The 19,174-nt window shown below is 40.7% G+C and overlaps 1 protein-coding gene across 1 annotated transcript in view; it reads left to right on the top strand.

The window, feature by feature from the left end:
* VWA8 (von Willebrand factor A domain containing 8) overlaps positions 1–19,174 on the top strand; it is a 127,518-nt gene that overhangs the window by 27,161 nt on the left and 81,183 nt on the right. The window contains exons 6-18 of the mRNA XM_066619382.1: positions 110–274; positions 636–685; positions 2,010–2,118; positions 4,711–4,815; positions 5,244–5,375; positions 6,366–6,500; positions 6,729–6,806; positions 9,339–9,499; positions 12,144–12,257; positions 13,070–13,238; positions 14,382–14,459; positions 16,890–17,005; positions 18,064–18,167. Of these exons, the coding sequence (XP_066475479.1) occupies positions 110–274; positions 636–685; positions 2,010–2,118; positions 4,711–4,815; positions 5,244–5,375; positions 6,366–6,500; positions 6,729–6,806; positions 9,339–9,499; positions 12,144–12,257; positions 13,070–13,238; positions 14,382–14,459; positions 16,890–17,005; positions 18,064–18,167 (1,516 nt within the window). The remainder of the gene's footprint in view (positions 1–109; positions 275–635; positions 686–2,009; positions 2,119–4,710; positions 4,816–5,243; positions 5,376–6,365; positions 6,501–6,728; positions 6,807–9,338; positions 9,500–12,143; positions 12,258–13,069; positions 13,239–14,381; positions 14,460–16,889; positions 17,006–18,063; positions 18,168–19,174) is intronic.

The following is a 19,174-nucleotide window of genomic DNA, read 5'->3' as shown; positions in this document are numbered from 1 at the left end:
TGAAATCCTTTGTTGTCTAGTTAAAGTAGCTCTCCACTGAGCAATCTGATTAGTTAGCCTTTGTTTTTAAGCTATTGCTTTTTTCTAATTATAAATTTAAATTTTTTAGGAGCATGGTAAAGCACAATTGGATGCATGGAAAATAGTTAGAGTCAGCGAAAACTTCAGAGTGATTGCACTGGGCCTTCCTGTACCCCGATATTTGGGTAACCCACTAGATCCCCCTCTTCGGTCTAGATTTCAAGCTAGAGATATCTATTATCTACCTTTTAAGGTAAGGAATCTTGCTGAACTCTGAGCCCGAGCCCAAAGAGCAATGAAATAAACATTTCCATGTACACATTACATCCGTTTTAATCTTGCAATTTGGAACAGGATTTAGATTGTGTGTTGTGTATTCACAGTTATTACTTAATTGAAGGTTATCTTTGCAAAAGACTTAACATTAATATTAAAAATGAAGGTACTCATCTGTGAAGCTAAGCACTTTAGTATAAAAGACTGGGTTGTTATCTTTATTACATACTGCCTCAAGCAGTATGCTCAGAACCAACAAGTTAATTACTCTAAAATAGAATGAGCCTTTCAGAGTACAGTAAGCATTATAGTCTGATATATGATGTATTCTGTTTTAGGATCATCTTGCACTGTTATATTTTATTGGACCTAATGTTTCAACAGAGAGGTAAATGTATTAAATCTATGCATGTGTTCTTTGAATTTAGTTTTCTTTTTCGATGGCTTACTTTGTAGAGAGCATGATTGTCCATTGGGCCACTCTAGGAAACCATGTTGTGGTATCATAAACATGGCCATTGTGAGCCCATGCACTTCCTCCTCGCCTCACATACCTGGGAATTACTATTTTTATCAGTATTATTATTTTTACCACATGGCTCTATGTGTCATTTGAATCTGGAAGCTGTAGCTTAACTGCTTATTATAAACCAGGATATAAAAAACTGGGATTGGATTTCAGTCTCATATCCTGGTTTGTTAAACTGCAACTCCCTGGTCTGGACAGCACAGAGCTGTGTTTTAATTTACCAGGATTCCTACATCCCAGCTCTGCATTGGAGCGGAGGGGGATGGAAGGAGTGTATGACCTCTTGGAACTTTTTTTGCAACTGCAGGGATCTCCAAACCCCGGCCTGGTGGCCAGATGCAGCCCACGGAGAGCCTCTATCCGGCCTGCAGCCAGTCTTTGATCCCCTGAGAGTCTCTGGCCCAGTTGACCAAACACAACCAGAGTTGTGCTTGTGGGATGGGGGAATGGGGGTCCATTTAAGTGTGTGTGCTTTATTTCTTGGGCTGTGTTGGTGCTTGGAGAAATCCTGGACATTTGAGCCAGGATTGAGTTCATTCATTCATTTCAGTCATTCATCTTCCATCTCTAATGTATTTATTTAAATTTTATATTTAATTTTTTTCCGGCCCTCAACACCGTGCAAGATATTTGATGCAGCCCTTTGGCTGAAAAGTTTGGAGACCCCTGAAGCAGCTGTCGCCAAACCATGATCTGCTGCATTAGGAAAAAGCCTTCCCCATGCTGTACGACAATTTCTGTTCTGCGCTGCAACCTGCTTTCAAGCCAAATCTTCTCAGAAAGTTGTGCCGGGCAGCCGCTTCCACTGCCTGTTGCCCCGGAAGCGGCTGTATCACGCAACTTTCTGAGAATATCAGCCTGAAATCTAACGGGCAGCAGTGTGAAACAGCTAGTAGGGTATAACATTGGTAATCTATAAGTCTCTAGCTGTAGGGATATAGAGTTGAGTTGAGCTTCTAAAATTTTGGCAATCCTCCCCTGCCCAACAAAACCTTTAAAAAGAAGTTTGCTGTGATCTCCAGGATCATACATTCTGCACAGGATATGTGATTGTGCATATATGCAGAGTACATGTGTACCTGCCTGTTTACAGTCATGCTCTTAAATAGTATAACATCTGTTATCCTTAAGTTAGTGTTTTGAATTTAAGACTAACGATTGCTGCTGTTTGTTTCCTTACTAGAATTTCTCAACTTTTGTCCTTTGCAACAACACTTTGCACCCAAGAATCCTCTGCATTGGGCCTTCCTGATTTTCCTTTAGATAGCTTATCATCTGCTGTGCAGATTCTGGTAGGTCCATTTTATACAGAGAGACTATATAAAGTGGGAAGCTTCATACACATGTGTTTAATTATTTGAATAGTAATATGGTATCCTTGAACTCAAATTGTCTCAAAAAGTACAGGTGTCTGTCTCTCCGTATCCATTCTAGGCCCCCCCCCCCGTGGATATAGAAACCACAGACATGGGGAAACCTTATCTCTGCGCCCCCCCAGCACCCGTTAATGTCATTTAAGCCCAAATCCTAACCAACTTTCCAGCACTGTCATAGATATGCCAGTGGGACATGTGCTGCATCATATGCTGTAGTTGGGTGACACTCACAGTTTGTTCCTTTACCTTGGGGCTGCATTGCCCTTATGTCAGTGCTGGAAAGTGGGTTAGGATTGTGCCCTTAGATGCTTATTGCTGGGATATGTTTCTTCCTTTTACAGAATGTTATAAGCATGCAAGCATATAGTGTGACATGTAGGCAGGCTGCTGGTAGCCTGAATGCTGGAAAAGACTACAGACTCGAGGTTAACAGGAAGCAGTTAATTATGTTACTCCAAGTGGTGCTCCATTGTTTGTCTCCTGGTCCAGAGTAGTGTATCAGCAATGTGCATTTAACTCTCCAAGTGGTAGAACAAAATGTACAACCTCTTAGCGTACCTTTGCTTTTTTATGCGGGTTTGAATTACTGAGAGTCTAGTCCAACAGCAGGAAAACCTAGCTCATCTTCTGGAATTTCTGCTTGGGGATACAGGTGTGAGCACAACTGAGTGGGATGTCAGTGGATCTTTTCTGGCCCATTGTCTTATTGGGGTTAGGTTTTAGCCACAGTGATGCTGCCAATGATATATTCTAGGCCAGGGGTCTCCAAACCCCATCCCACAGGCCACATCCAACTCTGCTGAGGATTTTATCTGGCCATGTGGTTCCCCAATCTCTCAGGGCTAAAAACAGCTCAAAAGACCCACTTCTGGGTCTCCAGCATGGGGATATATTGCATTCAGCATTAGAGGTGCTGAGTGTAATGGAATGAAATTATTCCATTACATTCAGCGCCGCTAGTGGCCGAATGTGGTATATACCCATTCGGTATACCCATTTTTTCAATTGTTTTTCAAAATCCATTCTCCCCTCTTCCTGCATAAATCAGTTTTGCCCTCTGCTTCCCTCTTCCTTCTGTCCCCACCCATTTATTGTATTTCAGTCAAACTTTCAGCACATCATTTCTTCATGTATTTATTATTTATTTATTTTCTGGCCCTCAACACTGTGTCAGGCATATGATGCAACCATCGTGCTGAAAGGTTTGGAGACCCCTGTTCTAGGCTAAACCTTTTCAGGGGACCTGTGGGCTACAGAGGTCATAATGGCCAAACTACACACAGTGCCTAAACCAAGTCAACTTTGGCAAGGGGCTTTACTAGAAGGGTGAAGAGCAGAAGATGTATATCCTTTTTGTGTTTCAAGGAGATGATTTTTATGTGAATGTTTAAGCCTTAGAATGTTTATGAATGGTTTGTCTTTGAGAAACGGTCATATTGACTTTAAAAATATTGGTCCTAAAAAAAAAAATGCTGCAGTGTTTCACTTGTAAAAGTTTGTGTTCAGTAAGCAAATCCTGAAAAATCTAATTTTAGTATTGGAGTCATGACTTACTGTCTTAGTAAGTAAATGTATAAGGTGCAGTGTACATAAAGCCATATTATGAAGGGTATTTATTCACTGTTTTTCCCAAAAAGTAGTTCACAAAATAGTTTAGATACCAAAATAAGTCAGCAAATCATTCCCTGTCTTCAAAGGGCTCATAACCTTAACAAAAGATGCAGAAGAGACACCAGCAACAGTCACTGAAAAAGGCACCTCCCCCTTTCAATTATACGAGAACACTATTTTAAAAGGTGCCTCTTTAACTAGTTAGCAGGGCTTGGCATCACCACTCTACAAAATCACACCATTATGCTGACATTTCAAGAAATAACCCCCAAACCTTTTTGATGAGGACTGTAGACCTGACCTGTATTGCAAAAGGAGTCTCTGAGTGAGAGGAGTGGATCTCTTGTGGCTGACATAGAGGGAGAGATCCACTCCTCTCACTCATACTCCTTTTGCAATACAGGTCAGGCCTCACCCCCTGCTTTATATGCAGTTAGGGGAGACATCATTCCCCCCACCACCACCACGCTGTGCTCTAATATCAGATGTGAGTTTGGTTGGGAGAAAAGTGCTGGGAGAAGAGGCTATTGGGAGGTAAGTGTCTGATGTGGGGAAGGTTCGGCTCCTATGCATTTTTGCTTTAAAAAATCACACACACACGCACCACTTCTGCATGATTGGGATGAACTTAGGTTTAAACAAATATGTTTGTAGCTGTCACTTCTAATTTGTTCTTTGCCTATAAGCCTCTGAGGACTTAAAAAAATCTCCAAATCTCTCTGTCAGATCCTGGTTCCTTTTCCCTCTGGGTACCAGAGGCTTGCCTTGCCAAGTTATTGTTGAAGTATTGGTGGATGATACACATTTGCTTATTGCTGCCAGGATGTTGGCGTCTATGTTTCTTTCAGGCTGTATTCATGTTCACCTTTTTTCTGTTTGTTGTCTCTTCTCAATAAGAATTCTTTCCCTATGATGTCAATCCAACAAATAATCAAGTGGCTGTATCCATATAATGTTCTGTTGGGGAAGGAAGGCAAGACAGCTGTCGAAGATGCCTTAAAAGTAAGTATTCATGGTATACATGCAAATTCTACTGGCGATGCATTATGCCTAGAGTTGTTTGTTTCCAGTGAGTAAGATAGAATTATAGCCTAAGTCTTACTGAATGCAATGGGCTTACTTCTGAGTAAAATAAATAACACCATTTTCAAACACCTCTGGTTATGCCCTGTGCGAACGTCAGAGTGACAATTCCTTAAGCATGATTCAGATGTCTGGAGTGGGCCATAAAGATAAGTGCTCCTTTCCCCCTATCTTCTAGAGCTGAATTCTTCTGCCAGGCTGAGAGAGAGGATTGATTCAGATGTCACGTGAAGCCATGGTTTATTTTATGAAACCGCAATTTATTTGCTTGTCTGAATCAGGGCTTATCTAATTAAATTATTTATATCCCACCTTATGGGATATGTTTATTATTCTTCCTTTCATAGCAATTTGAGCTCCAGGATTCAAAAATGCCTTCTGTGCCTATGAAAGTTGTAAATTTGAAAAAGAGGGAGGACAGCAAGATCTTGCAGGCTGATGTGACAGTCCGGATAGCTGATAAAGATGTGACATTTCAGGTAATTATTTAGAAATTTAAGAGATGAATTGTTGCATTAGTACAAATGTCTTGCTGACTTTCTTTTCAGCATTGCTCAGAATTTAACATGAAGTAGTAGATGAGGCTCTTTCCAGAGGACCTAAACTCACAAGGATATTCATATGAAGCAAGACCATCTTGTAGATACCCTGGGTTTTAAAAAGCAAAGCCTTTAAAGGTAAAAAGAAGAGGCTATAGCTCCATGGTAGAGCATGCACTTTGCATGCAGAACTTTCCAGGTTCAATTCCTGTCATTTCCAGGAAGACCCCTGTTTGAAACTCTGGAGAATTGCTTCCAATCAATGCTGACAGTACTGAATCTGACTTGGTGCCTAGAGACTGCATCCTTTCCTGCTGCTGGAGAACACATTGGGTTTGATTGGCTTCTGGGTCATTTCTGTGGCAAGGATTGAGGATAGCAGGCAAGACCATAAGGAAGCAGTGCAGCAGTAATGTAGGACTTGATGACTCTGTGGTTTCCAAGATGTAACAGCAATATGTCCTGTGTGGGGGGGAGGAGGCAGGAATATGTGGTATATGGCTATCTCTGAGGCAAACAAAGGGGGGAATGGAAAACCACTGAGGTTGTTGACTGACAACCAGAGGCCATGCAGGGAAGCTGTGGCTAAGGTAAAGAAGGAGAATAGCTTCCTTTCCTTGTGCTGCAAGACCACTTTGGGACATAAGTGCTGCAGATAAATTTGCGCATATAAGGTGATGTTATATGTTCAAAAACATGATTTTGGAATTTCCTGGAAATTAAACCAGAAGCTAATATGAGAGTTTTAGGCTGAACTAGATATATGGTTTATTTGTTTTTCAGGAAACAGGTTTTATTTTGTTACTTGATGGAGAAGCTTCAGAATATATTCTCTGGAGCATGTGCTTGACAACAGAAGACTTTTTGTTGTTAGCTTAGCAGACTTTATGTGATGAACTCGATGCTCAATGTTTACAATTTTCCTTGTAGGTTCCTGCTGGGACTAGGCCAGTAGATCTGCATTCTGGACCATCAAGTTTCATAAAAACTTCCAGCCATGAACAGCTATTGGCAGAAATGATGCAGTCCCATATGGTTAAAGATATTTGTTTGATTGGAGAAAAAGTAAGCACCATATATATAACTGTACATAGTTAAGTGTAATGCAGTCCTGCAGATAAGTGAAAACGTTTTGTAGTTTGTTTAAAAAATAAACCCAAAACTACCTACATTTTTTGGTCACTAATAACTTGTGTCAAACTGTACCTGCTCACAATTGATACTTGCCCACCTTGAATGGCTTTCTGCAAGCCTGCTTCAAGATAATTTTGTTTACTTTTTTCCCCTCCTCAGGGTTGTGGCAAAACAGTTGTTGCTAAGGAGTTTGCAGCTACATTAGGATACAATGTAGAACCTCTCATGCTCTATCAGGTAAACTCATTGATATATCAATAGCTTGGTTTTTAAAATGGATAGAAGCTCTCTATGTGAAGATTTCTTGTGAATAATTTATCTTGAGATCAGCATGATAGAAGCTGGTTCAGTTAGATGAGTGCATGACTGCAACTTTAGGCATGTTCCTGCCTTCACTTCCTGGTTTTTGCTAACTGTGTTTGCTGGTTTTTACTAACCATGGTTCATCATAATGTCCCAAATTGAAACCTTTATCTGGAGCTGGAATGAATGCACCCACATTCAGATGAGATGATTGGGCAGCTCAGTGGGTAGGCAATCAACCTAAAGTATGCCAATCTCAAGTATGCCAAGTAGGAGATTTGGCTATTCCAGATGTGAAGAAGGACCTAAATCCACATCCAACACGCGGATGTCTGGGAATTGAGTTTTCAGTAAAGGACAACAGTGATGCCAATATTGACAGTTCTGTTAAAAAAAAAAAAAAAAAAAGGTTCTCCCTTTAAGTGCTTGGAGGGTTGGAGAGGGGAAAGAAGAGCTTGTAAGCCCAGTAATGGCAGGATCTAAATATAAAGGATCTACCTTTAAGAGTTTGGAGGTGTAAGAAGATTTGCAGATGGGGTTACAGCAGCAAAAGTTTTAAGTGCAGGGAACTTTTACATCTAGCTTAAATGTTGAGAATTTTTATGTTGGGAAATATAGAAGGGGGACCTTTTACTATGATTATGTCAATCCATATGAACTGTTTTCTCCATTGTAATCTGGTGTGTTGATGCACTTAATATACTCAACACTTAAGATATTTGTTACCTGGTTTGTATGCAAGTGAGTCTTTTTTCAGTTTAAAAAAAAACTAACTACTATTTCATTCCCCTCAAAAACCACATCAGGGCTGTAGTCATTCTCTTCTACAGCCACATTCCTTGGTGGAGTTTTCTTGATACATAAATGGGAAATCAGTGTTTTCCTCAGAACTAACATATATTAACAAATGAGCTATGCAAAGTTGCATATGTTGCAATTTGGGGGTGCTTGAATCTCAGAGAAATCTGGGAGTCCAACCAATTAGCCTGCACAGTGTTTCTATTCCTCTTCTGGGGTTCTGGGGTTCTGTTCCTCCTCCTTTTCCTCAGTTGGGGTGGTGGTAAGAGAGCAATACAGTTTTCAAGCCTTGGAAGGAAAAAGGAGAAACTGCTGCCACCTGCTGCATCTGTCTACTGTAAAGTTAGTTATTGGAATGGAAAGCTATCTGGAACTTTGTTAGTGTGTTCGTGTGCAAAGGAGTTGTCTATATATTTGTAGAGCAGGGTTATGTATACATTTGGTGGCTGTTTTCATTTTTAATAGCTCCTGGAAAAAAAGTACCAGTCTTAAATAATAACTTTCAAAGCATAATGTGTAACAGGGTTGATGTTTTTCAAAATCACTTTAAGTTACTCTTATTTATTTTTAAGCACCTGGCTTGACACACTATCATAGTTACTAATACAGGGTTTGTTAGTTTATTTTTTAGAATCACTTAAGTAAGCATATCAATTATTGTAATAGTGAAAAACATAGTGAAGCAATGCTCCATGTACCCGCTAGCCCCACTGAGGTCACTGCCACTAAGATATTCAGACAATGCCACATATAGTATCCTTATGTTAGGTTGCTCTTACCTGGTCTACAAAAATTACCCAGAAGACCTGCATGTATTACCACTGCATGACTTCGCATAACCAAAGAAGTACCATGTTTTTGGCTTTGTGCTGATCTTGGAATTGGACAGAAGCATTGAGTTCATTGACTGATTTCTTCTTGGATCTTATCCTATTTCTGCTGACTAGTTCTTACAAACAACCAAGGAAATGGCAACCCTTTACCTGATTATACCACTTCAGATTGCAAACGAGGCCTTATATGACAGTGTTCTTCCATATAAAAAACCCAAAATGATGTGTGGGATGACCTAGTTTTTTATGTGTAGGATAGTTTATGCTGTCTCAGGCGATGCAGCCCTCACATAGCTATGCCACCACCTTGGCTGTTTGTGAGAACCTGGCCTCCGTATTCAGGTATTTACAGGTATTTGTTTTTCTGCACTGTAATCTTACTGGAAACACATTTTATATGCATATCCTACTATGAAGTTGCTAAGCTTTTTCAGAAATCCATTTTCTTTGTTGTTACACTGTTCCTTGCTAGTGCTCATTGAAGGGGTGGGCTGATATATTGCATACTGAAAGTCCTTGCATACATAGCAGTGGCATTTCAATAGTTGCTGCAGGGAAATAAGCTGTGGCCTTGAGAAGCAGAGGTTATAGAGTGAGGTTAATCCTTGATCTGCACGGGGACTAGAACACTATTTTGCCTTAGATGGAAGAATAAGTTGACAATTAATAGCCCAATCCTGAGATGTCCGGGGCGCCCAGTATGCTTTTAAAGCCATTATAATTATAATGTACATTTTGAATTAAAAAATATAACATTGCTTTCTGCACTTCAAACTTTGGAAAACTCAGAAATCTGCAAAAAAATAAAACCATTTTTTCCCACCTCTGTTAATAGGATATGACAGCTCGAGATCTGCTGCAGCAGAGGTATACTCTTCCTAATGGGGACACTTCCTGGAGACCATCCCCTCTTATAACAGCTGCCCTTGAAGGGAAACTTGTTATTCTTGATGGTATTCACCGTGTCAATCTGGGCACCCTAGCTGTCCTCCAAAGGTAAGTACGACAGCAGTAGTGAGCAAAAAGCCCATGAAATGGTAAAAGGATTTGACTACTGAAGCATGTGCACACTCTAAGGATGGATTCACATTACCTGGTGTCTTAACACAAACATCCCATGGGTTATACAGAGGGACACGGTTAGTGTTCATAGAAAGTCAAAGTTCAGTTACGAAACAGTCACCAGTTTTCACAGTCATGGAGATATTTTTTCAAGCAGCTGAAGATGTGCAGGTTGTAGCAGTCATAGAAACAGTTCACCCCATGAAGACATCAGGTTGACCAAAATGGTACTTTTTGTGTGAGCACTGCCTAATGGCAGCTGTATGCACTTTGAAGGCACTCATGAGGGACGCCGCTGACGTGTGTGGGGGAAAAAAAAGAGTGATCCTTAAGACACTCAAGTTATTGGGAAATGGCATGAAGCATAAATAAGATTAGGTTTTAACATTTGTTGCTCAAGTTGAATAATAATATTAAAAACAATTGTATTTCCTGTGGAGTAAAATGCATTTTAATATGGCTGGATATGGGAAGTGTAGTGTGAATCATCAAGGAACGGGAAGCCTTGGAGGTGGCAGGAAAGAAGATGTAATGGCAATTGGAGTGCTCCTTCCTCTTCCCTTTTTGGAGGTTTTCTTTTAGTTTGGCGCCTTGCTCCAGAAAGTGCAAGGCCTGAATTTTCAGCACAGTGTTGTTTCCATCTGCCCTCTCTCCCCAGCCCCTGATTTGGATAGCCCCATAACTCCAAGAACCATCATTGGTGCTGTGGTTCATGGGGCCAATCTAAACATAAGTACAGGAGGAGGTTGGAAATCAAGTAGTGGTCCTGGCATTTCTAGCAGAAAATGCTTCTGCCTCAGACTCCAGCTCCTGTTCTAGCAGGGATCACAGGCACAAGTCAGATATATGTCAGTTGGCAATAAGGAGGTGTAGGCAAAGGACAAGTCAGCCAGTGCTCCCCTCTGCTGCTGTAGGCTTACCTGGGGACAGCATAGCTGCTATTTGTCCCGAAGAGTCTGCAGTAAGGATTCAGCATGCCCCCCAGAAGTCTTGGGAGAAAATGGAAATTCTCACTGTGAATTTCTGTTCTCCAGGACTCCCAGAGGACAGTCAAAACATCTCTAATGTTTTGTTATTTTTAGTCTTCTGCCTTCGCCATACATGGTAGGATCTTCTGGGAGAAGTTCCATGTTCTGTATATTCCTTGCTCCTCCTTTTGTTCTTTGCAACTGGTTCTTGCTGTTTTAATAAACAGTTTCTGTTCTGGTGATTTCTGTTCTGATTGCTGTATGGATTGTATGGGTTGAAGGGTGTTCTGCTTTCAGTTTGGTCTGAGAGGGCAGGGTTGCTCCCCCCCCTCCTTGGAGGAGCTGTTGTAAAATTGATGCCCTGCTTACTGTCCAAGGCAAGGGGCTATCTCAAAGAATCTGAAATAAGAATTAAGAATTCCCTTGGGGAATCCTGAAGAACAGAAATTCACGGTAAGAATTTCTGTCTTCTGACTGGACCTGTAGCACTTGGAATTTTCTCTTGCTTTGATAATGTTGTAAGGTATTGCATCATTCTAAATTGTTTCCTTAGGTCCTGAAAGCAGACTTATCAGCGTTGATGGTGATAATAAGATTGATGGGTGCAGAGCTTTGAAGTTAGGTGTTGAACCTGCAGGAGTAAGGGCAGAACCACCTAGTAACATGTCAGGGACTAGAGCCCTTCTGTACTTGGTGGTCCAGAGAATAAATCTTATGGACATGGGTAGAATGAATGGCTTCACTCTCTCTAGCCCTTCCTGAGTAATAATTCCTTCCCCTGGAAAGCCTGAGAGGGATAAATCCTTTAACTTCTGGACAAATTCTCAGACCTGCCAACTTTACGCATCACAGTGTTTTCTTTTTATGGTCTAATAGTCATTATCTAATGGTTATTATCTGTAAGGTGCCTAATAGTGATCACTCTTGTCAATACTGTGAAGATGCCTTCAGTCATTTATTATGAAAATTCATTTATTCAAATTGATATGCCTGCATCACATATAATTTAGGGTCAGAACAGGAAGCTGATGGTGGTGTATGCACAGTATTGTTTGCCCCTTATTTCTTTGCTTGCATGCTATCAGTTTTCAAATTGCTCTTTGAGCTTGTAAGTTTAAAGAATGGTTTGAGGCTTCTGGATACTGACTCCTGAAATAGAAAATGGATACATGGAAGTATGTCTGTCCATACCTTTAATTACACTCAACTGAGGCTGCAGTTCTATACACACTTCCCTAGGAGTAGACCTTATTGAACACAGCGGGGCTTACTTCTGAGCAGACATGCCTAGGATTGTGCTGTGAGACTGCAAGTCTAAACACAATATCTCAAAGCAAGTTCCACTGAAAACAGTGGGGTTTACTTCTCAGTATGTCTTGCAGTCCAAGACATACTTTGCTTTCTTAAATATTTATAGTATTTCAAAGGATGTTTAATACATTCTCTAAAAAACAAACTTAAACTGCTCTTTGTTTAGTTAGATGTTTTTGATCTTTCAGGCATTCATCAGAGTTCGAAACTTCACTGTGCCTTATGAGCAAAATCTTTTTCTGACTAATACTTGTTTTCAGAAGGGAAAATATCCCTGCTTTGATTATGTTCTTACACAGATTAATCCATGATAGAGACATTACTCTTTACGATGGCACCAGATTTCTCAGGGAAGACAGATATAAAAAGATAAAAGAAGAGCTGCAACTCTCTGATGAGAAACTACAGCAAAGGTAACCTGATAGCTGTTAACATGCTGAGGATTCCTCTGGGCATTTAAAGGTTTTTAAATACATTAAAGTACATACTTCTGGCCATTTAAAGATTTGGTAAATATTTCTCCTTGAAAATTACTGTTAAAAATGATGAAAATGTTTTAAAATGGACTGCAACAGAACAATGAATTGGATGGGGGTGGGGTGGAATAGAGAGAGAGAGTGGTTGAAAAGATGAGATGTGAACAGGAGTGGAGAAAGAGGCTGACTGGTGGCTGCTGCTGTTGTGTACAAGTATCACTAATACTGAATAAGTATTGCCAATAATGAATAAGTACTTTGAGACTCAGGTAGTTTGTATGATTTGGTTCTGCTGATCAGTCTGTGGATGTGTCCAGTGCATGCTCTGGATTAATGTCAGTTGCTTCATCCTAGGATGTGGATGTCATATTTAGTGGGTTACAGCCTGTTTGTTCAGTCACCTTTATTGTTGATGTTGATCAGCTGGAGTTTAGTTTTGAGGATTATGATTTGCAGCTCATCACAGCAGATGTCACCCTTGGAGCTTTGATCTAAGTGACTGTTCAACAGGTCCTGTTTAGATTGTGAAATATCAAATTTTAATTACCAACCCAAAGCAGTGCTGTATAATTCATGCTTCCTGCTTAAGTTGTTGCCAGACTATGGTGGTGCTACAAACTGAAAAATTTGGCCATCTCTTTTGGACCATATGATGGGTGGAAATATGAAAACGAAACAAGGTTTTCAACTTTGTTCATCAGTTAGACTTGAGTAAGACGAAACATCTAAACCTAATTGTTTTCACACAGGTCCATTTTCCCTATCCACCCTTCCTTCAGAATAATTGCCTTAGCAGAGCCTCCTGTCATAGGAAGCACCACTCAGCAATGGCTGGGCCCAGAGCTCTTAACACTTTTCCTTTTCCATTGTATAAAGCCTCTGAGCAAGAGTGAAGAAATTAAAGTGATTAAAGAGATGGTAAGTGTTTGCAGAACTTTGTGTTGCTACTTGGCGTTGGCAGCAATTCACATCATTCCTAGATATGAATTATTTTACCAGAATTTCCTTTGTGTGCAAGGAGTTGCATTAGAAGTACTCATATTCTGCTTGGGCTACCCTGTCTTATTTTTGTATACGCATGATTTATACATGGAAATGCATAGTGGTTTTGTGTATAGCATGTATTTTATTCAATATTTTTATGCCACCCATCCTCCAAGGCAGTTAGAGTGATTTATATAGTTCCCCTCTCCCCATCCCTCCAATCCTGCAAGGTTAAGCTGAGTGCCTGGCCCAAGGTTGCCAAGGGAGCATCATAGCTGAGTGGAGATCTGGTAGAGATCTGGATCTCCACAGTTGTAACAAGTGTAGAGTGACATTCTAACCCAGGGATTTTCAGCTGGTGTGCCATGGCACATTTGTGTGCCCCAGGAGTTTGGGAGAGAGGGTAATTTATTAGTAGAGCCATTGGGGAAGTCAGCCTCATGCCAGCAGCATGGCGTGTCTTGTCAATTGTCAAAAAACTGATGGTGTACCTTGACAGTTTTAGCATTTTGTCAGTGCCATGAGATGAAAAAAGTTGAAAATCACTGCACCATCACTACTGTCCCCCCACAGCGAATGAATATATAGTATATGTATACAGGTGATCCCTGTATCTCCGATCTGGTATCTGCGGATTCCGTTATCTGTAGATACAGAGAACATGGTCTCTGTGGGCCCCCCCTCACACACATTAACTTTGTTTAGATTCTTACTGGGGAGATGTTCTTGCTTTTACAGATCTCTGTAAGCATTTGAGCTTATAGTGATGTGCAGACAGGCTGCTTAATTCACTGCTTCCTGTTAACGTTGATCTAGTCTTTTCTTGCAGTTGGCAGCCTGCTTGAGCATCACTATAAGCTTGAATACTTACAGCGACCTGTAAAAGCAAGGACATATTTGCCTCTGTAAGAATCTAACCAACATTAATGGGCGTGCAGCGCCACAGAGAGAGAGTTCCCCATATCTGCAGTTTCCGTATCTGCAGAGTGGCCCTGGAAAGGATCCCCCACGGATGTGGGGACTGCTTGTATACTACTACTATTTATTTATAATTTTTGGATTTTTTTTCTCTTTCAGGTTCCAAATGTGCCCAGTGTTGCAGTAGAACAGCTGTTGAAGTTAACTCACAAACTTCGTGAGACTCATGATCCCACAGTGAGTTCAGCTATTCAAACTTTTGTCTGTTTTTATCTAGACTGGTGGACTCCAAAGATGGCTTTTTTAGGAGGGATCACACAATTGTGACCATCAGGATGCGAGGCATCATTCCCTCCCTTAAAGATGAACTCACAATCTGTTCTACCCATTCAGCCAGATCACCCTGTGCAGATTGTATTTGCCAGGGTGGGCAAGAGTCAAGCAGGCATGAAAATGGTCTTAAGCTCCAGAGAATCCTATCCACATCCAGAGGCCATATAAGGTGAAAAAAACTCAATAATAGAACTGATGGTTCCCGAAGGGACAGCTTTTGGAACTGTTAATGCAAAGTCTAAGTAGTGGCAGATGCAAACATTTTTATCTGCAAAGTACCTTGCAAATTCATCACAGCATTCAGCTGTACACTCCAGCTTGCTCCCTAAAGGGTCCAAGTGGAGCAGACCACTTAATAATATTTATAGTGTTGTTATAAGGATAACATTAGGATAATACATGTGATACGCTTCACACACTTAAAACTTCAGCACAGATGCAAAGTATTAATATTATTCTTTTTATACCTGCTATTTAAGAAATAGTTGCATGTTACATGTGTTGGTTTATGACAGTTTTGAAAGGCAAAGTGTATGTATAATGTATATATACTCCATGTAATGCATAAATCTAGTTGTTCTTGAAAAATGTATATGGGACTTCATGTTTAATTTTCTGGCTAAATTATTTAGTGATACATTATTACAGATAGTGAACTTGAAAATGGATCCTCTCAAAGAGGATGCATTTTCAAAGCTGCAAAATGGCTAGAGGCCTACACATCAGAAATGAGTCACAGTTCAGACTGAGGAGAGATTCTTACAGATGAGTAGTGACAGGACATCTGCAGAAGGGTATAAATAGAAATAGCCTGCTTGTGCTGTGAGTTAGAACACATGCCTTAGGTATACAATCAGTGGCAACTCAGATGGGTGGGTGAGGAGAAGATCCCTGTTTTCTCTTCCACAGGATTCCGTTGCATGTTTACATTTATATGAGGTGATAATAATGAAGCAAAAACTCAGTTGCTAAACAGTCAGATCAGTTATGTTATGTGACACTGTGTTTATGCTCTTTTGTTGGTTGCGTAGCTCTTAATTTGACTTGATTTTTATGGTTGGTTGCTCTTCTCTTTGTTTATGAGTTTACCTGAGTGGTTCCCAACTTAACAGGATTGGGACCCACCTTGTTGTCACGGTGGGCTGTGACGCTCCTGGTAGTGCTGGGAAGGCAACTTCTGGGTCACACTGCCCCAGAAATCCATTCTACAGGCCTCAGAATGGCCCGCAGAAGCCTCTGAAGGTCACTTCCAGTTTTTGGAGGCAAAATGGAAGTTGTCTCTGAAAATTGGAAGTGGCTTTCAAAAGCTTCTGCAGGCACTCTGAGGCTTGTGGAGTCAGTAGAGTGGCCCGCCTGCCCACCGCAATTAGGAAGAAACCTCCAGGGCTGCCCAATGCTTTCAGAATGGCACTGATTTGGATCCATTCAGACGCAAGGGTGAATGGTCCAGCCTGCAACCCACCTCACATGGGCTTGTGACCTACCAGAGGGTCATGATCCACACTTTGGAAAGGCTGACCTACCTCGTTTATGCTGCTCTGTGATTGGTTTATTGTGTATTTTGTTTTTTGTAGCTTTAACTATCCTTAGTTAAAGTAGCTTTAACTATCCTTAGTAATGAAAGGTGGGATATAAATGTAAGAAATAATAATGCTCATGCTCCCTGAAATCTGTAGATTCCCAGTAGTAGGGATTTATGGTGTATGCTTTAGATCAGGGGTCTCCAAACCCCGACCCGGGGGCCAGATGCAGCCCACAGAGTGCCTCTATCCGGCCTGCAGCGAGCCTCTGATCCCCTGAGAACCTCTGGCCCAGCTGACCAACACAACCAGATTTGTGCTTGTGGGATGGGGGAATGGGGGTCCATTTAAGTGTGTGTGCTTTATTTCTTGGGCTGTGTTGGTACTTGGAGAAATCCTGGACATTTGAGCCCATTCATTCATTCCAGTCATTCATCTAAGTTCCATCTCTATTATATTTATTTAAATTTTATATTTAATTTCTTTTTCCGGCCCTTGACACCGTGCCAGATATTTGATGCGGCCCTTCGGCCAAAAAGTTTAGAAACCCTTGCTTTAGATTGTAGAAGTTAATATTGTCTTCCACCTTGGCTGTCTTGAAGTGGGAAGGTAATTGAGAAGTAAGTTGGCATCAGCCCACTCTGGTATGTGCTGTTCAGCCATGACAAACTCTGGATTAAAAGTACAGGGCCTCTGCCAATCCATATATCTTAGAGTAACACCTTTTGAAATCGTTGCCTTTTATCTAAATACTTTTCCTTCTTGCATCACAAGTGAAGAAATAACGAGTGATATAATTTTTTACTTTGGATAGGCACAGTCATTAGCATCTTCCCTGTCGACACGGCAGCTCTTGCGAATTTGTCGGCGACTATCTCACTACCCAGATGAAAGCCTCTATCATGCGGTCAATAAAGCTTGTCTTGCCAGGTATATATATATATATATATTTTTAAAAAATATTATTATTATTACTAACAGTTTTTGTATACCGCTTTTCAACGGAAAGTTCACAAAGCGGTTTACAGAGAAAATCAAACAAACAACTAAGAGCTCCCTGTCCCAAAAGGGCTCACAATCTAAAAGGATGCAAAAGAACACCAGCAGACAGCCACTAGAAAAGACAGTGCTGGGGTGAGGAGGGCCAGTTACTCTCCCCCAGTGCTAAATAAAAGAAGAGCACCACTTAAAAAGTGCCTCTTACCCAGTTAGCAGGGTAATACCATTGTGATTTTATTTTCTTTAGGCGCTTGGAGAAATCCTGGTGTCATGTTTGAAGCACTTAAAATTCCCTAATAAAATTCCTTAATTCTGATCACTTAAATTCCAGTAGTCGCTCAGTATCCATGGAGGTTTGGTTCCAAGCCTTCCCCCCACAGATACCAATATCCGTGGATACTGGAATCCCTCTGAAAACCATTGTGAAAAGTGAAAATGAGTAAGAAAATGCCATGGAAATTCCAAGACATGCAGGGCAGACTTCTGAGCTCCTCTAAGCCACTTCTGGGTCCTGGCTTGCTTTACTTACTGCTCCTGGGTGCAGGTGGGCCACTGACCAGTGCAGAGACCCAGCATCAACTGGTGCTGGCCTCCCCGCCCTCTTCTTTTCCCTCATGGCTGCTGCAACATGCCTTGTAGAGATTGGGCTGCCTGGCTACAATCCTGTACACAGTTACTTGGGAGTAAGTACTATTTAACTCAATGGGACTTACTTCTAAGTAGACATGCCTAGGATCACCCTTCTACACATGTTGTATATCCTGGCCATCTTGAGCTAGAGGTGGTTCTTCTTACAATATAGTTTCTAATTTCTGTATTCTAATCAGAAAAGATCAACTGCATGTCTGAAATTAAAGTAGCAGTACGAATACTGACAATATTCATGGACTGAAAAACATCACAGGTCAGATCTCCTTTATCTGATAAGTACAAAACCCTATGGATAAGTTTTCTGAAAATAATCATTTAACTTTTCTCCCTCTCATTAGGTTTTTACCAAGTCTTGCAAGATCTGCTTTACATAAAAATCTGTTGGACTCTGGAATTGAAACAAGCTCAGATATGAACAAAATGGAAGAAAAGGACTATAGTTGTAAGCTGCTATTTTTCCTTCTCCTGTTGAAGTGAATATCAGAATAAACGCACGTTCAAGGGTTTTTTTCCTCCCGAAGACTCCAGTTGTGTACTTCTGTGAAAGCTCTTTTGCTGTGCTGCCATAACTGAATGCAGAGCCTCAAGGGAAAATAATGCTTAGTCTTCCACTTTTCAAGTGCATTTGGGCTTACCATGGTCATAGTGCACAATGGGCAGCTTTTTACTAAAGGACAGGTGCATTTTAAACAAGTATCAGGTTCTAATCTCTAAATTCTTCAAAGGTGCATCTTGGCCTTCTAAGTGCTGCATTTCTTGGTTCTTAGGAATTTGGTGTTCTTCTTATCCCTAAGGAACATGATGTACATGCAATTTCCTTTGCTCAAGGCTTGGGAAAAGTCCAAGTTCAACTCTGCATTTGATCAGAACTTAACTACATGTGTTTGGTCAGATGACCCCTCAAAAGACTATAGTTCTTCCCAACCCTCCGTTGGAAGATATGTGTTATTGCTAACTTTCATCTATATGTTAGGAAGAATAGCACTTAAATTAACTAAAACACTGAAGTAATGTTGATTGTAAAACACTGTTTATTGTAAACTCACAACCGACTATTTTTTCTACCTGCCTTCTAGTTAATCCTCTTGAACAGTGTTTCTCAAACTGTGGGTCAGGACCCACTAGGTGGGTTGCGATATTTTATTTTTAATATATTAGACTTGATGCTACCATGGTATATGACTGCATTTGGGGAAATGTGACAGATCTGTACTTTTAACAAGCTACTATGTGTATTCTTTTAACAATGATAGTCAATCCATTGACACCTGGGTAAGTGTGGGTAGGGTAAGTGTGGCTAGGATTGCAGCCTAGGGTTGTTAAAAATTTTCCTGCTTGATGATGTCACTTCCGGTCATGACATCACTTCCAGTGGGTCCTGACAAATTCTCATTCTAAAAAGTGGGTCCCAATGCTAAATTGTGAGAACCATTACTCTAGAATGCATGT

The sequence above is a fragment of the Tiliqua scincoides genome, chromosome 3, assembly GCF_035046505.1.
Source record: "Tiliqua scincoides isolate rTilSci1 chromosome 3, rTilSci1.hap2, whole genome shotgun sequence".
Classification (NCBI taxonomy): domain Eukaryota; kingdom Metazoa; phylum Chordata; class Lepidosauria; order Squamata; family Scincidae; genus Tiliqua; species Tiliqua scincoides.
This window is presented reverse-complemented; position numbering and strand designations above follow the sequence as displayed.